This window comes from Echinops telfairi, unplaced genomic scaffold (genome assembly GCF_000313985.2).
Source record: "Echinops telfairi isolate 266 unplaced genomic scaffold, ASM31398v2 ScPeMD7_7468;HRSCAF=8506_0, whole genome shotgun sequence".
Taxonomy (NCBI): Eukaryota; Metazoa; Chordata; class Mammalia; order Afrosoricida; family Tenrecidae; genus Echinops; species Echinops telfairi.
Window position 1 is genome coordinate 95,920,827 of NW_022111369.1, and position 13,812 is coordinate 95,934,638.

Genomic DNA, 13,812 nt, shown 5'->3' on the forward strand with positions numbered 1-13,812 from the left:
GACGCAGGGAACACTTTATGTTTGCAAACCACCCAATCCGAATCGCACAAAGTGCGGCTGCAGGGTTTGACAGGCTCACTCCTGCCCGGATTTGAGTAACCCCGGTCCTGACAACTCATAGCTATACCACCCTGACTCGCAGAGGCTTCTTCGTGAGGGAAAAGGAAAAAACCAAGCGTCAGTAAAGGTTTCTAACAACCACAACAAAAAACTCACTGCCATCTGTCGATGGCGACTTCTAGCGACTCTATATATCGGGCAGGGCAAAACTCCTGTGAGTTTCCGAGAAGGTAACTCTATGGAAGTAGCAAGCCTCCTCTTTCTCCCACCGAACTGGGTGATGACTTTGAGCTGCACCCCTTGAGGTTAGCAGCCCAAAGGCATAACCACTGGGCCACCAGTGACTGTAGTTCACCGAAACCTTGGAATCCGAGTCAGCTTCATGACGTGCATTTGCCCTCACTTGTCTCAATCTGAAGAGCATTTGTAAATCAGATGTGCCCAACTTTAAAAGATGTGTTTGAGGATCCTTTCAAGTCCCGGGCTTAGGTGTTCGTTGTAGAGCAAAATGCACAAGAAGATTTAAACATTCATCGACAGGTAGGTTTCCTAGGGGATAAGAATACTTCGGAAACGTAATTATACATCGTGTTGTCTTGTTATTGTTTTCTGAAGGGCAAGTGTCCAGAGGATGGCTGGGACGAAAGCACACAGGAACTCTTTCTCCAAGAGCTCGCCATCATGGACAGCAACAATTTCCTGGGCAATTGTGGTGTGGGAGAAAGGGAAGGGAGAGTGGCCTCCTCTTTAGTTGCTCGTCGCCATTACAGGTGTGTTTTCAGTACTGTTACATTGTTAGGTGCCACCGAATGGGCTCTGACACAGGGGACCCCTGGGAGCAACAAGAGTGAAAGACTGCCCAGTCCTGCCCCACCATCGCGATTGCTGTTGGAGCCCCATTGTTGCAGCCACCGTGTCATGTCATCTCATTGAGGGTCTTCATCTTACTCGCTTGACCTTCCGCTTGATCAAAATCGATGTCCCTTCCCAGGGAGAGAATGGGTGTCCAAAGTGGGGGAGGCTCAGTGTTGCCGTCCTAGCTGCTAAGGACTATTCTGATTGCACGTCTTCCAAGGCGGATTTGTTTATTCCGTGATGCATTTGATAAGCTTTCTTTATTCATCGTCCAGTTTTCACACGCATGTGGGGGGATTGAAAATAGCCCTGGTTTGGGTCAGGTGTACTTTTGATCTCAGAGTTACAGCCAACCGCAAGGTCTGTCATTCGACTCCACCAGACAGTCGGAGGGAGAACGATGAGTCTGTCTCCTTCTTTCAAGATTTGCCATCTCAGAAACCCTAGGAAGCAGTTCTGCTCTGCCCAGTAGGGTCACTGAGAGTCAGAATTGACGTGATGGCAGTTGGTTGGTTTTAGTATAAGCTGGTGACCCTCTCACGCGCCAGAACCAGGCAGTGAACAACACTGGGTATACGTCCTGTTAAGAATGTTTAATAAACCAAGCCCACTGCCTTCGAGTTGATTCCAACTCATTGTAAACAGCAGGACAGAAGAGAACTGTCCCCTGCGTTTCAAAGGCTGTGACTCTTAATGGTGACAGATCGCCCCATTTTTCTCTCACAGAGCAGCTGGTGGGTTCCAACCGCCAACCAACCTCTCTCTCAGCAGCCGTGTGGTTAATCGCTGCCACTAGGGCTCCTTTTGGTTGTAGTAGATGTAAGAAAGGGTCTGTTAAATTTAATGTGCGCTTGCCAAGCCACTTTTCTCCTTGCGTGTTATTTCAGAAAGCATCTCATCAATTCTCATAGTCATTTGTTATTGGTTCCAAATATGCTAATTTATTTCTCTGTCTGCCAACGTTTCTGTGAAATATAGACCCTTTTGAGAACCCTGTCTTCCATGATTTTAAATCAAGATACCGTAGATGCTATTTCAGCCAAAACCATTGCAGTCAAACTAGTCATCATAAAAGAGGGTTTGAAAATATTATGATAATGAGTGGGCTGCTACCAAGCCTGCTTACACATGCAAAGAAATGCCTTGGACATGTGACGTTTTGGGCACTTATGAAGTACAGTTAATAGTGTTCTGTGATAACGAGTACATAGGGTTTCTCCTCTTATTATAAATTACCAACGTGGATTCACAGGACAGAAGGATTTTTGATTTTGAAGAGTGTTCACAGGCATCCTTGGTGTGTGTTGTTGTTAGGTGCCACTGAGCCAGCTCCAACTCATAGTGACCCTGTGTCCACAGGAGAAAGCACTGCCAGCTCCTGCGCCATCCCCACAAAGGGGCTCGAGCCCATTGTTGCAGCCACTGTCTCAGTCCACGCGTCGGGTCTGTTGCATGTACAACCCCCCCCCACTATCACACTCAACTGCCATTGAGTTGACTCCAACTCTCAAGGGTCCCACAACACAGTCTAGAACTATCCCTCTGGGTTTCATAGGTTGTTAAGTGTTTATGGGAGTAGAAAGCCTTATCTCCCAAGGGGGGCTAGTGGATTCAAACTGCTGACCTTGCAGTTAGGTTTGAAGCCCAGCACATCACCCACTGTGACACCAGGGTTCCTTTCATGCATAGTATCGTCTGTGTTAACCTGAGTGGATTTTCACACGTTTTCAAGGAGTGTATAGTCCTTCTAAGATATTAATTGATGCTATTTGAAATTTTAACATATTTGCAGTATTGAAACATCAATACTGGACAGGTTAGGAACGCATAGCAACCCTATAGGGCTGAGTAGAACTGCCCCCGTGGGTTTGTGAGACTGAAACTCTTTATTGGGAGTAGCAAGCTTCATCTTTCTCCTGTGGAGCAGCTGGTGGTTTTGAAATCCTGACCCTTCAGTTAGCAGCCTTACGTGTCACCACTGTGCCAACCAGGGCTCTCAATGTATAGCATCATCTAAGTTAACATAAGTGGATTCGCACACATTTTCTAGGCGTTTATGGCCCGCTTAATAATAAAGTTCTTTGAAAATTTAACATATTTGCCATATTTGATACATCATTGCTTCCCACTGATACTCTGTTTTAGCCCCCTACTCCGGTTAGGGCAAAAGAAAAGGAAAAAGCCATGCTACATACATTGTAGTTTTCCATTGCTGTGTAGCAAACCACTGTAACCACATATTATTTTGTCTTTGCTCTGTGGGGTGACTCAGCAGTGTGGCACTCTGGTTCTCATGTCATCATCGCAGTGTGCTGTGGGCCGAGAGTATAGTCATGTGAAAGTTCACGTGGACCATTCATCCAGGATGACGCATTCCTGTGGCTCACTGATGGCCTCTTCATGTGGCTTGGGCTTCCCTCCGCCTGACAGCCGGATTCTGTGAAGGAGCCCTAAGAACATGCCCATCAAGAGGTCAGCAGGAACCTCTAAGGAGTCTTCGGACCTAAATTCGGAACTTGGGCACTACCGTTTATGCTAGACCCACCTGGCCAAAAAAGTCTCAGGCCAGCCCAGGTGCAAGTGGAGGAAAGTTAGACTCCATCTTTTGGCGTGAGAGTAGCGCGGGAGTGTAGGGAGGAGACTTTAACAGCATATTCTATGGCAGTGGTTCTCAATCTTTGTAATGCTGTGACCCCGTGACCCTTTAATACAGTTCCTCATGTTGTGCCCCCTCCCCCCAATTATTTTTGTTGCTACTTCATAACTGTACTTTTGCTTCTGTAATGAATTGGGCGACCTCTGTGAAAGGGTCGGTTGACTCCCAAAGGGTTTGTGACCCACAGGTTGAGAACTGCTGCTCTATGGGGCTTTGATTTTAGTGGGCTGTTTTCAGATTCTGACTGTGGTTGAGTTGGCCCTGAGTCACGGTGACCCCATAGGACAGAGGAACTGCCCCTCTGCGTTTCCTAGGCTGTGATTTTATCTGGGAGCTGATCACCAGGTCTCTTCTCTGGTAGGGAGGCTGGTGGTGCTTCAAACTGCCGGTCTTTCACTCGTATTGTGCCAGCAGGGCTCCTTAGACGAGTGAGAGCCGATGAAATCTCCTGGAACAACTCAAGTGTCACTGTGCTCTTTGGTTCTTGCATACCTGCAGGGTTTGCTGGGAACAGTGAGTGTGTGTCCAGTTACTGGCCCATTTTCTGCTTAGGTTCATTCATGGAATTGGACGATCGGGTGACATCGCTGCTGTGCAACCCAAAGCCGCGGGCTCTAGCCTTTTGAACAAAATTACCAATTCTTTAGTACTGGACATCATAAAGTTGGCTGGTATGTACCATATTAACCGTCATACTTTTGGCCCACTAGCCCTACACGCCTCTGCCTATTTCCTTTTATTCACCTCTCTGTCCAGGAAGGAACTGAGTAGGTTTTGAGAAGACAAGCATAGACCAAGATTCTCAGGGAAACATGGAAGTCAGCTGTGAGCCCATCGTGAGGCAGCATAGAAAAGGAAGCGGAAGGACAACCCTTCTTACCATGTGTCTGAAGAAGGGTACCGTTTCTTTAAGTGGAATAACTGGTTCGTGTTTTCTTCACTCCTAGGTGTGCAAACAGTGGCTAACTGCTTTGTTGTACCAATGGCAACCGGCATGAGCCTAACCCTGTGCTTCTTAACCTTACGGCACAAGAGACCGAGAGCAAAGTATATTCTATGGCCACGGATAGACCAGAAGTCCTGCTTTAAATCCATGGTCACTGCAGGTAAAAGGAGACACGAGTCAGCAGATAATGTTTTCAATGTCACAGCTAGATGTGTCAAACTTTTTATATAAAGCTGACAATGACAATGGTTTGAAACCTGTTTTCTGCCCTTTAACATGAGAAATGTTATTGGTTACCTTACCAGATTGTTCAGAGGATTAAATTGGATGACAGGGAAATGTTATCCAGGGACCAGTAGTCCCTGGAGCATAAAAGGTGCTTCAACTGTATTTGGCGCGCGCGCGCGCGTGTGTGTGTGTGTGTGTGTGTGTGTGTGTGTGTGTGTGTGTGTGTAGGATACAACACAAATTATTCTAGTGGATCAAAGAATAAGGATATAGATAAAGCATAAATGAGACAAAGCTTTCAATTGTTATTTCAGTATCTTGTCTTGTTAAGCCAAGGCTAGGTTATACATTTGAGGATTTAAGCTGTTTTTTAATAACTTTAGTATGAACTATAATGTGAACAGTATTGGACTATATATAAATTAAAGGCTATATGTAAATTAAATCATCTTAAAGAAATTCATGTAAAGGGATTCATTGAAGAGTATATAATAGCAACTGATGGGCTTTGAAAATATACATCACTAACTTAGTTATTTAAGTGGTATAAAGCTGTCCATTTTATTAATTTGTATCTTTTTAATCCAAGAATTGAAATCAACACTTAGGGAAAAGATTGCCATATTGAAGAACTGAAAACTCTTTTTCCAAAATGTTAAGATTTGGATTGTAATTTAGAGTTTACTCTTTAAGGATAATCGGTAGTCATAGGACGCAAGATAGTTGTATCCCTATAAAAGACTTGCATCTTTATTGTTGGGGAGCAAAACTAGATGGGACCTAAAAATTATTGAAGATTTGTTCTGTGAACTTTCACCCAAACCACAATGAAAATAAGAGAAAAGCTTCACAATTGAAAGATAAGGGGAGTGTTTCACAGTACCCATATTATCACTTACAATAAAACCACAGCATGAATGCAGGAAGATAAAAAGGGTTGAGCCTAGGGAATTTGAGAAATAATTGAAAATTAGTTGTTAGGGATTAGTTTTGCTTGCTTGTTTTCATAACTGAAGGTAGAGAAGTGAAACTTAGCTATCTCTGAATCAGTCTATCTGAAAAGGTAGCAGTTGATATTTTTAAATCAGTTTAAACCAGTTTCAAGGGAACTGGTCACGGTTTTATATTTCTCTATATGGAACTGAGACAACTAGATGGGAATTCTAAAGCAATCGAAGGAAACTCGTTGCCTTTAGCTTTGTTTTACATCGCTGACTGACCTTGGGAAGCCCTCTGTCTGAAATGAGTTAAGCTAAATTGATTTTAGGTCCCTTATATCTTAAATCCATGAATTTAGCAGGTTGCTTTGGTATTTGAGAAAGCTGAAGATCTGATTACAGAAAAAGCTTATGTGTAAAGAAGACTTCAGGGAATACTGTGCTTTTAAGCGTAAGGTATAACGATTGTCCCAAGTTGATAGTTGGAGAGTTCGTCCATCCTGGATTCTATGGGGAATTTGAAGTCCTGCTGTACAATTCCCTCCCCTTTGATCCCTAGGCTTCTGTAGAATTGTTGATCAAAACATTAATGGTAGCCAGGCACGGTTCAGCTCTGGTCTCTTGGACAAATTGCTGCAACTTGAAAGGGTAGATGAGAAATTTGGAGGCAATAAGTTAATGTTGGTGGAATAACTTTCAAAGGAGAGAATGGTTGTATAACGTGAAGAATATGGCACCTGAATTGTATTTGTAGAAATTGTTGAAATGCTGTTTCTTTCCACGATAAAATAGAATTAAAAAAACCAAACTTTGTGTGCAATCTGTACCAAGTTTATTTCCTATCTAGTGTGTCACACTTGCATATTAAGATCTAACTTCTGAGTATTCATATCACAAAGTGCTTTGTTATTTAACTACTTTATACATTATTTAGTGGACATATTAATTTAGAAACTTCAGTTTTGAGACAGCTAAATATTTATTATAAAAGGGTGCATAATTGTTACTTGGGGGACGGGTTATGTGCTAGTTAAGGGAACTGTTTCATTGAAAATTTGAAAGCAGTTTGTATATTTAAATCATTGAAAATCTATAAGCTATGGGCCCTTGATCCTTAGGCTACTGGAATTCAGTACATGCGTTTTAGAAGTGAAACATGAAGTTGATGAGTATGATTTGTTTCACTTTTTCAATTTCGCTATTTCCAAAATACAGTGGACTTTAAAATATATAAATATCTTCAGAAAATGAGCAAGCCTCCTTTTCTGTCGACTGAAATTGAATTGGACTCTGGTCCTTTTTCCTTATCAAAGTCTATGTTAGTACTTATAGGTATTTATTTAGCATTTGCCGTCTTTCCCAGAATGATTCCCGTATCTGAGTGTTGACTGACCTGTGGCCCTGATTGTGGTCTAGTTGACCTTTCCATTACTTTTCCTGGCTTTGGCATTCCCAGCCTTGAGCCGGGTCGTTCTCACTGGAGGAGACGGCATGTGGCTCTATCAGTACTTAGAGCTCTTGTCTGGACTGGACTTGCTTCCGTGAGCTGCAGCCTCTTTCCCGGTGCTCACCTGCACTGATCTGTTGGGTGTGCTTGGCTTGGCTAGGTTTTGAGCCCGTGGTGATAGAGAACGTCCGAGACGGGGACGAGCTGCGCACTGACCTCAGCGCAGTGGAGGCTGCGATCCAGGAACTCGGGCCGGATCACGTTCTGTGCATTCATTCTACTACTTCCTGTTTCGCTCCAAGGGTGCCTGACAGGTAAATGATTTACGAATATTGTCTTTTAGATGTGCAGCAAATTAACAGGTATGTTAATTTCCAAATATGCTTAAGTAACATTTGGTAGTAAACAGGTGCGATAAGCAGCATGGGAAGCAGCCACTGGCTGCCCTGTTGCCATGAGGTGGGGTCAGACATGCCTCCTTCTCCATTTTTCTTTACCTGCTGTGACACCAACTGTTCCTTCCAGGCACTCTGCTTCTGTGCTGGGTTCGGTAATTCTTTGCAATGGCCACACAACTCAGAAAATATTCACAATGATGGGGAGTCATTTTGGAGAATAATAGGTTACCACAAGTCAGGATCAGTAAACAGTAAGGATACAGGTATTGGTCCACAGGAACGCCTTCTCTCAGCCAGCAACCAATTCTCTCTGGTCTTCAGCCTCTCGGCTACAGGATCCATTGGCCTCTTCCTTCCTGGATCAGGAAGCCCACCTGTTACTCTGTCTCATGGAGTCCTTCAGTCTCCGTGCAGAGTCTCTGGTGCCTCAGGGCTCAGCCTCCACCACTCAGACAGAGAGCTGGTGCATGCTCGTCCAACGATCCCGGGCTTTCTCTTTCCATCCAAGATGGTTCTTGCACACAGAGGAATGGCTTTGTTGGAGGTCTGTTTTTTGCCTTAGCAGACCAGTACCCATAAGTAAACAAAGGATGGTGACTTACGTCTAAGCCTCTAGTAGAGTCTAAATGTCCGTCCCACCTTAATTCTGTAACAGGAAGCACCGTCCCAAAAGGGAATCATAACTGCAGGCATAGAGTCCAGAATTGTCATACATTACATAGGGAATTATGGCTAGAAGGACCATGTTAATTGATTACATCTCAGTAGGTGAATGGGCTGTCCTAGGGGAATGGATTGTTAAATATTATCGAGAGTTGGTTCTGACCCATAGGGACCCAGTGTCCTCATAATTGCTATGCTGAGGCCCCTTGTTGCAGCCACTGTCAGTCCATCTCATTGAGGGTATGTCCCTTCTCCCTGTCCTTTACTTTATTAAGCGTGGTCTTCTTCTCCAGGCACGGGTTTCTCCTGGTAACGTGTCCACAGTACATGGAACCAGATCTTAGCCATTCTCCCTTCTAAGGAGCATTCTGGTTGTATTTCCTCAGAGATAGATTTGGTTGTTCTTCTGGAAGTCTGTGGTACTTAAGTATTCTTTGCCAACACCATGATTCAAAGGCATCGATTCTTCTGCAGCCCTCCTTGTTCACTGCCCAACTTTTACATGCACATAAGTCAATTGAAAGTACCGTAGCTTGGGTCAGTTGCACCGTAATCCTTAAAGTGACCTCTTTGCTCTTCAACACTTTTAAGGAATCTTGAGTAGCAATTTGAGTATGATGAAAGGTTAACCTCTGTGCACACCTTTACTGATTATAAACCTTTTTAAGCCTTAGAAGATAATAGATTAACCTATGGAAAATAATACATTGGATTGGGAAAATGAAATTTTGAGAGCAAAGAGTATTAGGTGTCGTCGAGGTGGTTCCAGCTCACATTGACCGTGTGTACGACGGTGAAACTGCGCTATCCTCATGGTTGTTCTTAAGTTTGAGCTCATTGTTGCAGCCAGGGTGTCTGTCCGTCTTGTCAAAGGTCTTCCTCTGCCTCTCTACCAAGTCTGATGTCCTTCTCCAGGGACTGGTCTTCTGGCAACATGACTGAAGTACATGGATGAAGTCTCAAACCATCCTGGCCTCTAAGGAGCATTCTGGCTGTACTTCCAGGACAGATGTGCGTGTTCTTTGGACCGTAAATGCCAGAGAGCCTTTTGTCACCGATGTACATGCAGCCCATTTCTGTTTTCTTGTTCTTTTTTTTTTTCATGTGTCATTTTTATTATTAATTGGGATTTAATACACATATCATTCCAAATTTCAATCATGTCAAGGAGAATGTTCAATTGCTACCACATTTTCTGTGTTTTCTCATTCTTTATCCTGCTTTGGATCTGTTCATCTTTTCTTCACCTCATTATTTACTAGAAATTTATTTCTTGAGCTAAATAGTAGACTTACTGGGTTTCACCGTTATCGCCACTTCTGTTACCTTACAGGTAGTTTTCATGTAGAATTAATCAGTTGTAGCATATTTGGAATGAAAAATTTTAGGATTAATAACTTTCCTATGAAAATTTTTTTTATTGAAAAATTAACTCAGAGGTACACAGTGACTGCCTTTGAAAGATCAACACAAATGTTGTTCAAACAAGCACAAAAGATTAAAATACAAATACAGTATTTACTCTTCTAAGTGATGACAGCTATAATTGCTATTCTGCAAATGTCATAGATTAGGCCAGTAATACAAATTTCTAGTTTTGACAACTCTGTTTGATTTGGCTTCATTTTAGCATTTTGAACAAAACTGTTAATAGTTTGTAAAAACTCCATCCATGAGGCATAAAGTTCCACTTTGGCTTTAATTCATGGACTCTTACAATTTGGCAGAAATGAGTGCATGTTAGCTTTTATTAACTCATAGACAAATTTTAAAAGACAATTTTAAAACCATGCTCTTGAAAATTGCTTTGTGGATATATTCTTGTGGAAAAGAAATTTTACTGCTCAAAATGCTTTCCTCCAAGTTCTTTACATTGTAGAAAGAATGAGTTTTAAAAACTAATTTCACCCTGAGAGCTCATTTTCGTTCCGTGCCCTGAAGACATTGCTCTTTCAGATGCCCTCTGTCCGGAGTAGTGTTTGGTTTGGTTTGGGGTAGGCCACCTGTTAACTTTGCTCTCATTGAAATGTGTTGCCTTACTTTGCATAAAGTCAGACGCTCCAAGACTTTCTATAGGAAGGTTCTCAAATGAAAACTGAAGTGGATTTAGAACCAGAAACTACTGAAGAAATTCTCTTCAGCATTTCTGTTGCCGAAAAAGCATTAAAGTTATTTTGGTACTAAAAAAATCTTAATGTTACATAACTTTTAATGCATTTTAATGCATAAAGAATGTTGGAAAATGCATTTTTTATAGTTATGTGCTCATGTTTAATGTGTAATTTTTAAGGTTTCTGGATATGCTAATTATTTTGCAGACATTAGCTGTATCATGGTAAACAGCCAAAACCATTTAAAATGAGCATCTCACCTTGCAAGAGGGTCCTTACAAGTAATCTACTTTGGGTTGTTTATCGTGGACCTTTTACAGTGATTTAAAAGCTACTGTATACATGATTTTGTTTAGATATATACCTCATTAAGTGGCACCATTAAGTGCTTTTAAGATATTTATTCTAAAGTTCCTGATAAGGAAGTCTGAATCTCTTGTGTTCGTCCTCTTTTCCCTGGTGTACTATTAAATAAAAAGTTCTACAGTGTGATTGCTAAGGCTGGCACACGCGGCTCTGTGGTGCATCTTTATGTTTCTAGGTTGGAAGAGTTGGCGGTGATGTGTGCGCGGTATGACATTCCACACATAGTCAACAACGCTTACGGCATGCAGGCCTCCAAGTGCATGCACCTCATCCAGCAGGTAAGGGATTTAGAAAGGTGTGTCGGAAAAGGGGGTTTAGTGTTTCTCAGGCTTATCTCTTAATTCAGTAAAAATAGTGAGCTGATGCTTTTTCCTTAGGAGAACATTGGAAATCTGCTTCTATCAGCCTCTGGGTGGCAGTCCTCATTCTGCGGTAGCACGGGGGGAGTTCCACTCCTGGCGTGGGTTGTCCATAGTCACCACAGACTCCAGTCCCTTCGTTTTCAACTTCATGAGAATGATTCATCACTAGGAGCCTCGTTTCCTAGCATACTGTAGTATTGCTTTAGTCCATATTTAATATTTAAGGAGCCACTTTATCTTATTATCCTAGACCACAAATGTCTTTATTTGTAAACACTCAGGTTTGGTCTCTGTGTGATTTGTGTTACGGGGATACCAGGTATCCACAGCATATCCATGGCCTTCTCCAGTGTGATGACGTGGACCCTAGCTAGTAAAATGGTTTGTTTTGAGTGTGCTGCTAACATCTTAAGGAGTTCTGGTGGCTTAGTGATTAAGCACTTGTCTGCAAATCAAAAGGTTGGCAGTTTGAACCCATCAGCTGTAGGCAGTCTGCTGTTGGCTTCTGTAAAGATTCTGTACACAGTTACAGTCTTGGAAACCCACAGGGGCAATTCTACTCTTTCCCATAAGATCGCTATCAGTTAGCTCATTGACATCAGGGAGTATCATCTTTGATATATGCTTGGTTGTGTTTGATATATGTATGACTTATATGATAGTAATAGATGATTTGCTTACTTCTCTGAATCAGAGGTTTTGTTTGTTAGACTGTATCAGAACTTGGTGTCATTGAATTGATTCCAACTTAGAGTGAGCCAATAGGGCAGGGTAGAACTTCCCCTGTGGGTTTCCAAGACTAACTGTTTATGGGAGTAGAAAGCCCCATCTTTCTCCCTTGGAGCTGGCAGGTGGTTCAAAACCTGCTGAATGTGTACCAACTACGCCACAATAAATAACAACCAACCAAAACAGCCTAACCCATTGGCATCAAGTCAATTTTAACTCATAGTGACCCTCTAGGACAAAGTAGAACTGCCTCTGTGAGTTTTTGAGACTGTAACTTTTTTCTTAATAGTTTTATTGGCATATAAGTCACATAACATAATCATTCAGTCATATTAACAAGAATTGTTCAATCATCACTACAATCAAATTCAGAACATTTTCTTTTCATTCTTAATGTTGTTAGCTCCCCATTTCCCCAGCCTCCTCCTGCCATGCCCTTTAGGGAATTATCAATCCAGTTACAGTGTGTATAGGTTTACCTATTTGCATTTCATATACAGAAAATTGGACAAAACACAAACAGGAAGAAAATTAACAAAAATGGACAACAATAACAAGATAAACCTCAGTGGAAAAGCACGCAGAAAATATTAAAAACTGAAACATCTTTAACACAGGTCACAGGGAGATCAAATGATAGTTGTTACATTTTAATCTAACGCCATCTGCCTTAATTGACTCTACAGTTCCATCTGTCTGATGGCGGGGCTGTTCACATCCATACACTATGGTCAGAGGAGATTCCCCGTTTGAGAACCCTGCAAATACATTTTGGGCTTCCGCTGTCTTCCATAACCTTATGCAAACCAGGTGCTCAGAATGTAAACTCTGATACAATTCCCTCAGTTTGGTTTAGATTTTGTTATTTGCAATTCTTGGCTCACACGGTGGCTAAATTAGTGAACTTGGTGGCATAGTGGTTAAGAGTTGGGGCTGCTAACTGCAAGGTCCGCAGTTCAAAACCACTAGCCGCTGTGTGAGAGCATGATGACGCTTGCTACTCCCATAAAGAATTACTGTCTTGGAAACCCACAGGGACAGTTCTACCTTGTCCTACAGTGTTGCTGTGCGTCGGCAGCGACTTGATGGCAGTGGGTTTGAGATCCCCTCAGAGCAGCTGGGGGCTTCCAGCTGCTGACCTTGTGGGTGACAGCCCGACTTGTAACCACTTCTCCACCGGGCTCCTTAAAACCAAATGCATACTTGATTGTTGTTGAGGGGTAGTTGCTGCCCGTGTTGTCTAAAATATTAGCGCTGGCTGTGCCCGCAGTCATGGAGGTGATTCTGGTTTGTGCTCCACATGGTTTTCTTGGCTATTCCATTGATGGGAACCCACTGCCAGGTCTCTCTTTCGTGGCACTGCTGGGTGGTATTGAACCACCAATTGCTACGTCATTGGTCAAGCTCAGAGTGTTCAGGCCCCTGGTGAGCCAAGAAGTTCATCTCAGTGTCCTTGCTACTAATCGCCACCATTTAATAAGTACATCTGCCTGGCATCTGGCTCGGTTTTTAAAGGTCATTAACTCTAACTCTATGAGATGTGCCTCTTTTGTCCCCTTTCTCCCTTGAAAGAAGCTAGTGTGGTAAACGGACTTTCTCAAAGCCACTGCACACAACATAGTATATCTTGTTCAGGGCGACTCAACCCTGGTGTTGTCCTTTGAAAAACAAAGTACCGAAACCACAAGGGCTTTTTTTGTTTTTGTTTTTTTTAAATGAGAAAATGGTGTTGCAATAAGCATGCAGGTAGTGAAGGAAGGCCTGTAATAGATGGTGTCAGACTTTCCTTTTTTGAAGTGAGTTGACCTTACTCGATGCCGAGCAAGTAGAACACTCTGGGCCCCCCTGTCAGGTCCCCACCCAGACATGAAGAGTGCGGGGTCTTCTTGGCCCAGGGATGTTGGGACAGACTTGGGGAGGCTGAGGTCATGGACATGTCTATGAGACATTCTTTCGACAACAGAGTGGACTAACCCTAGAACAAGGCATGGCAGATTATGGTACTCCATGTGTGTTCTGGGAAGGAACCAGTGGGTAAATACAGTGAACCCTC

General features: G+C 42.7%; 1 protein-coding gene across 1 annotated transcript in view; it reads left to right on the top strand.

Annotated features, from left to right (window-relative positions):
• Positions 1–13,812, top strand: part of SEPSECS (Sep (O-phosphoserine) tRNA:Sec (selenocysteine) tRNA synthase) — a 40,234-nt gene that overhangs the window by 645 nt on the left and 25,777 nt on the right. Inside the window, exons 2-6 of the mRNA XM_004706305.2 lie at positions 676–830; positions 4,124–4,242; positions 4,519–4,677; positions 7,291–7,444; positions 10,844–10,946. Of these exons, the coding sequence (XP_004706362.1) occupies positions 676–830; positions 4,124–4,242; positions 4,519–4,677; positions 7,291–7,444; positions 10,844–10,946 (690 nt within the window). The remainder of the gene's footprint in view (positions 1–675; positions 831–4,123; positions 4,243–4,518; positions 4,678–7,290; positions 7,445–10,843; positions 10,947–13,812) is intronic.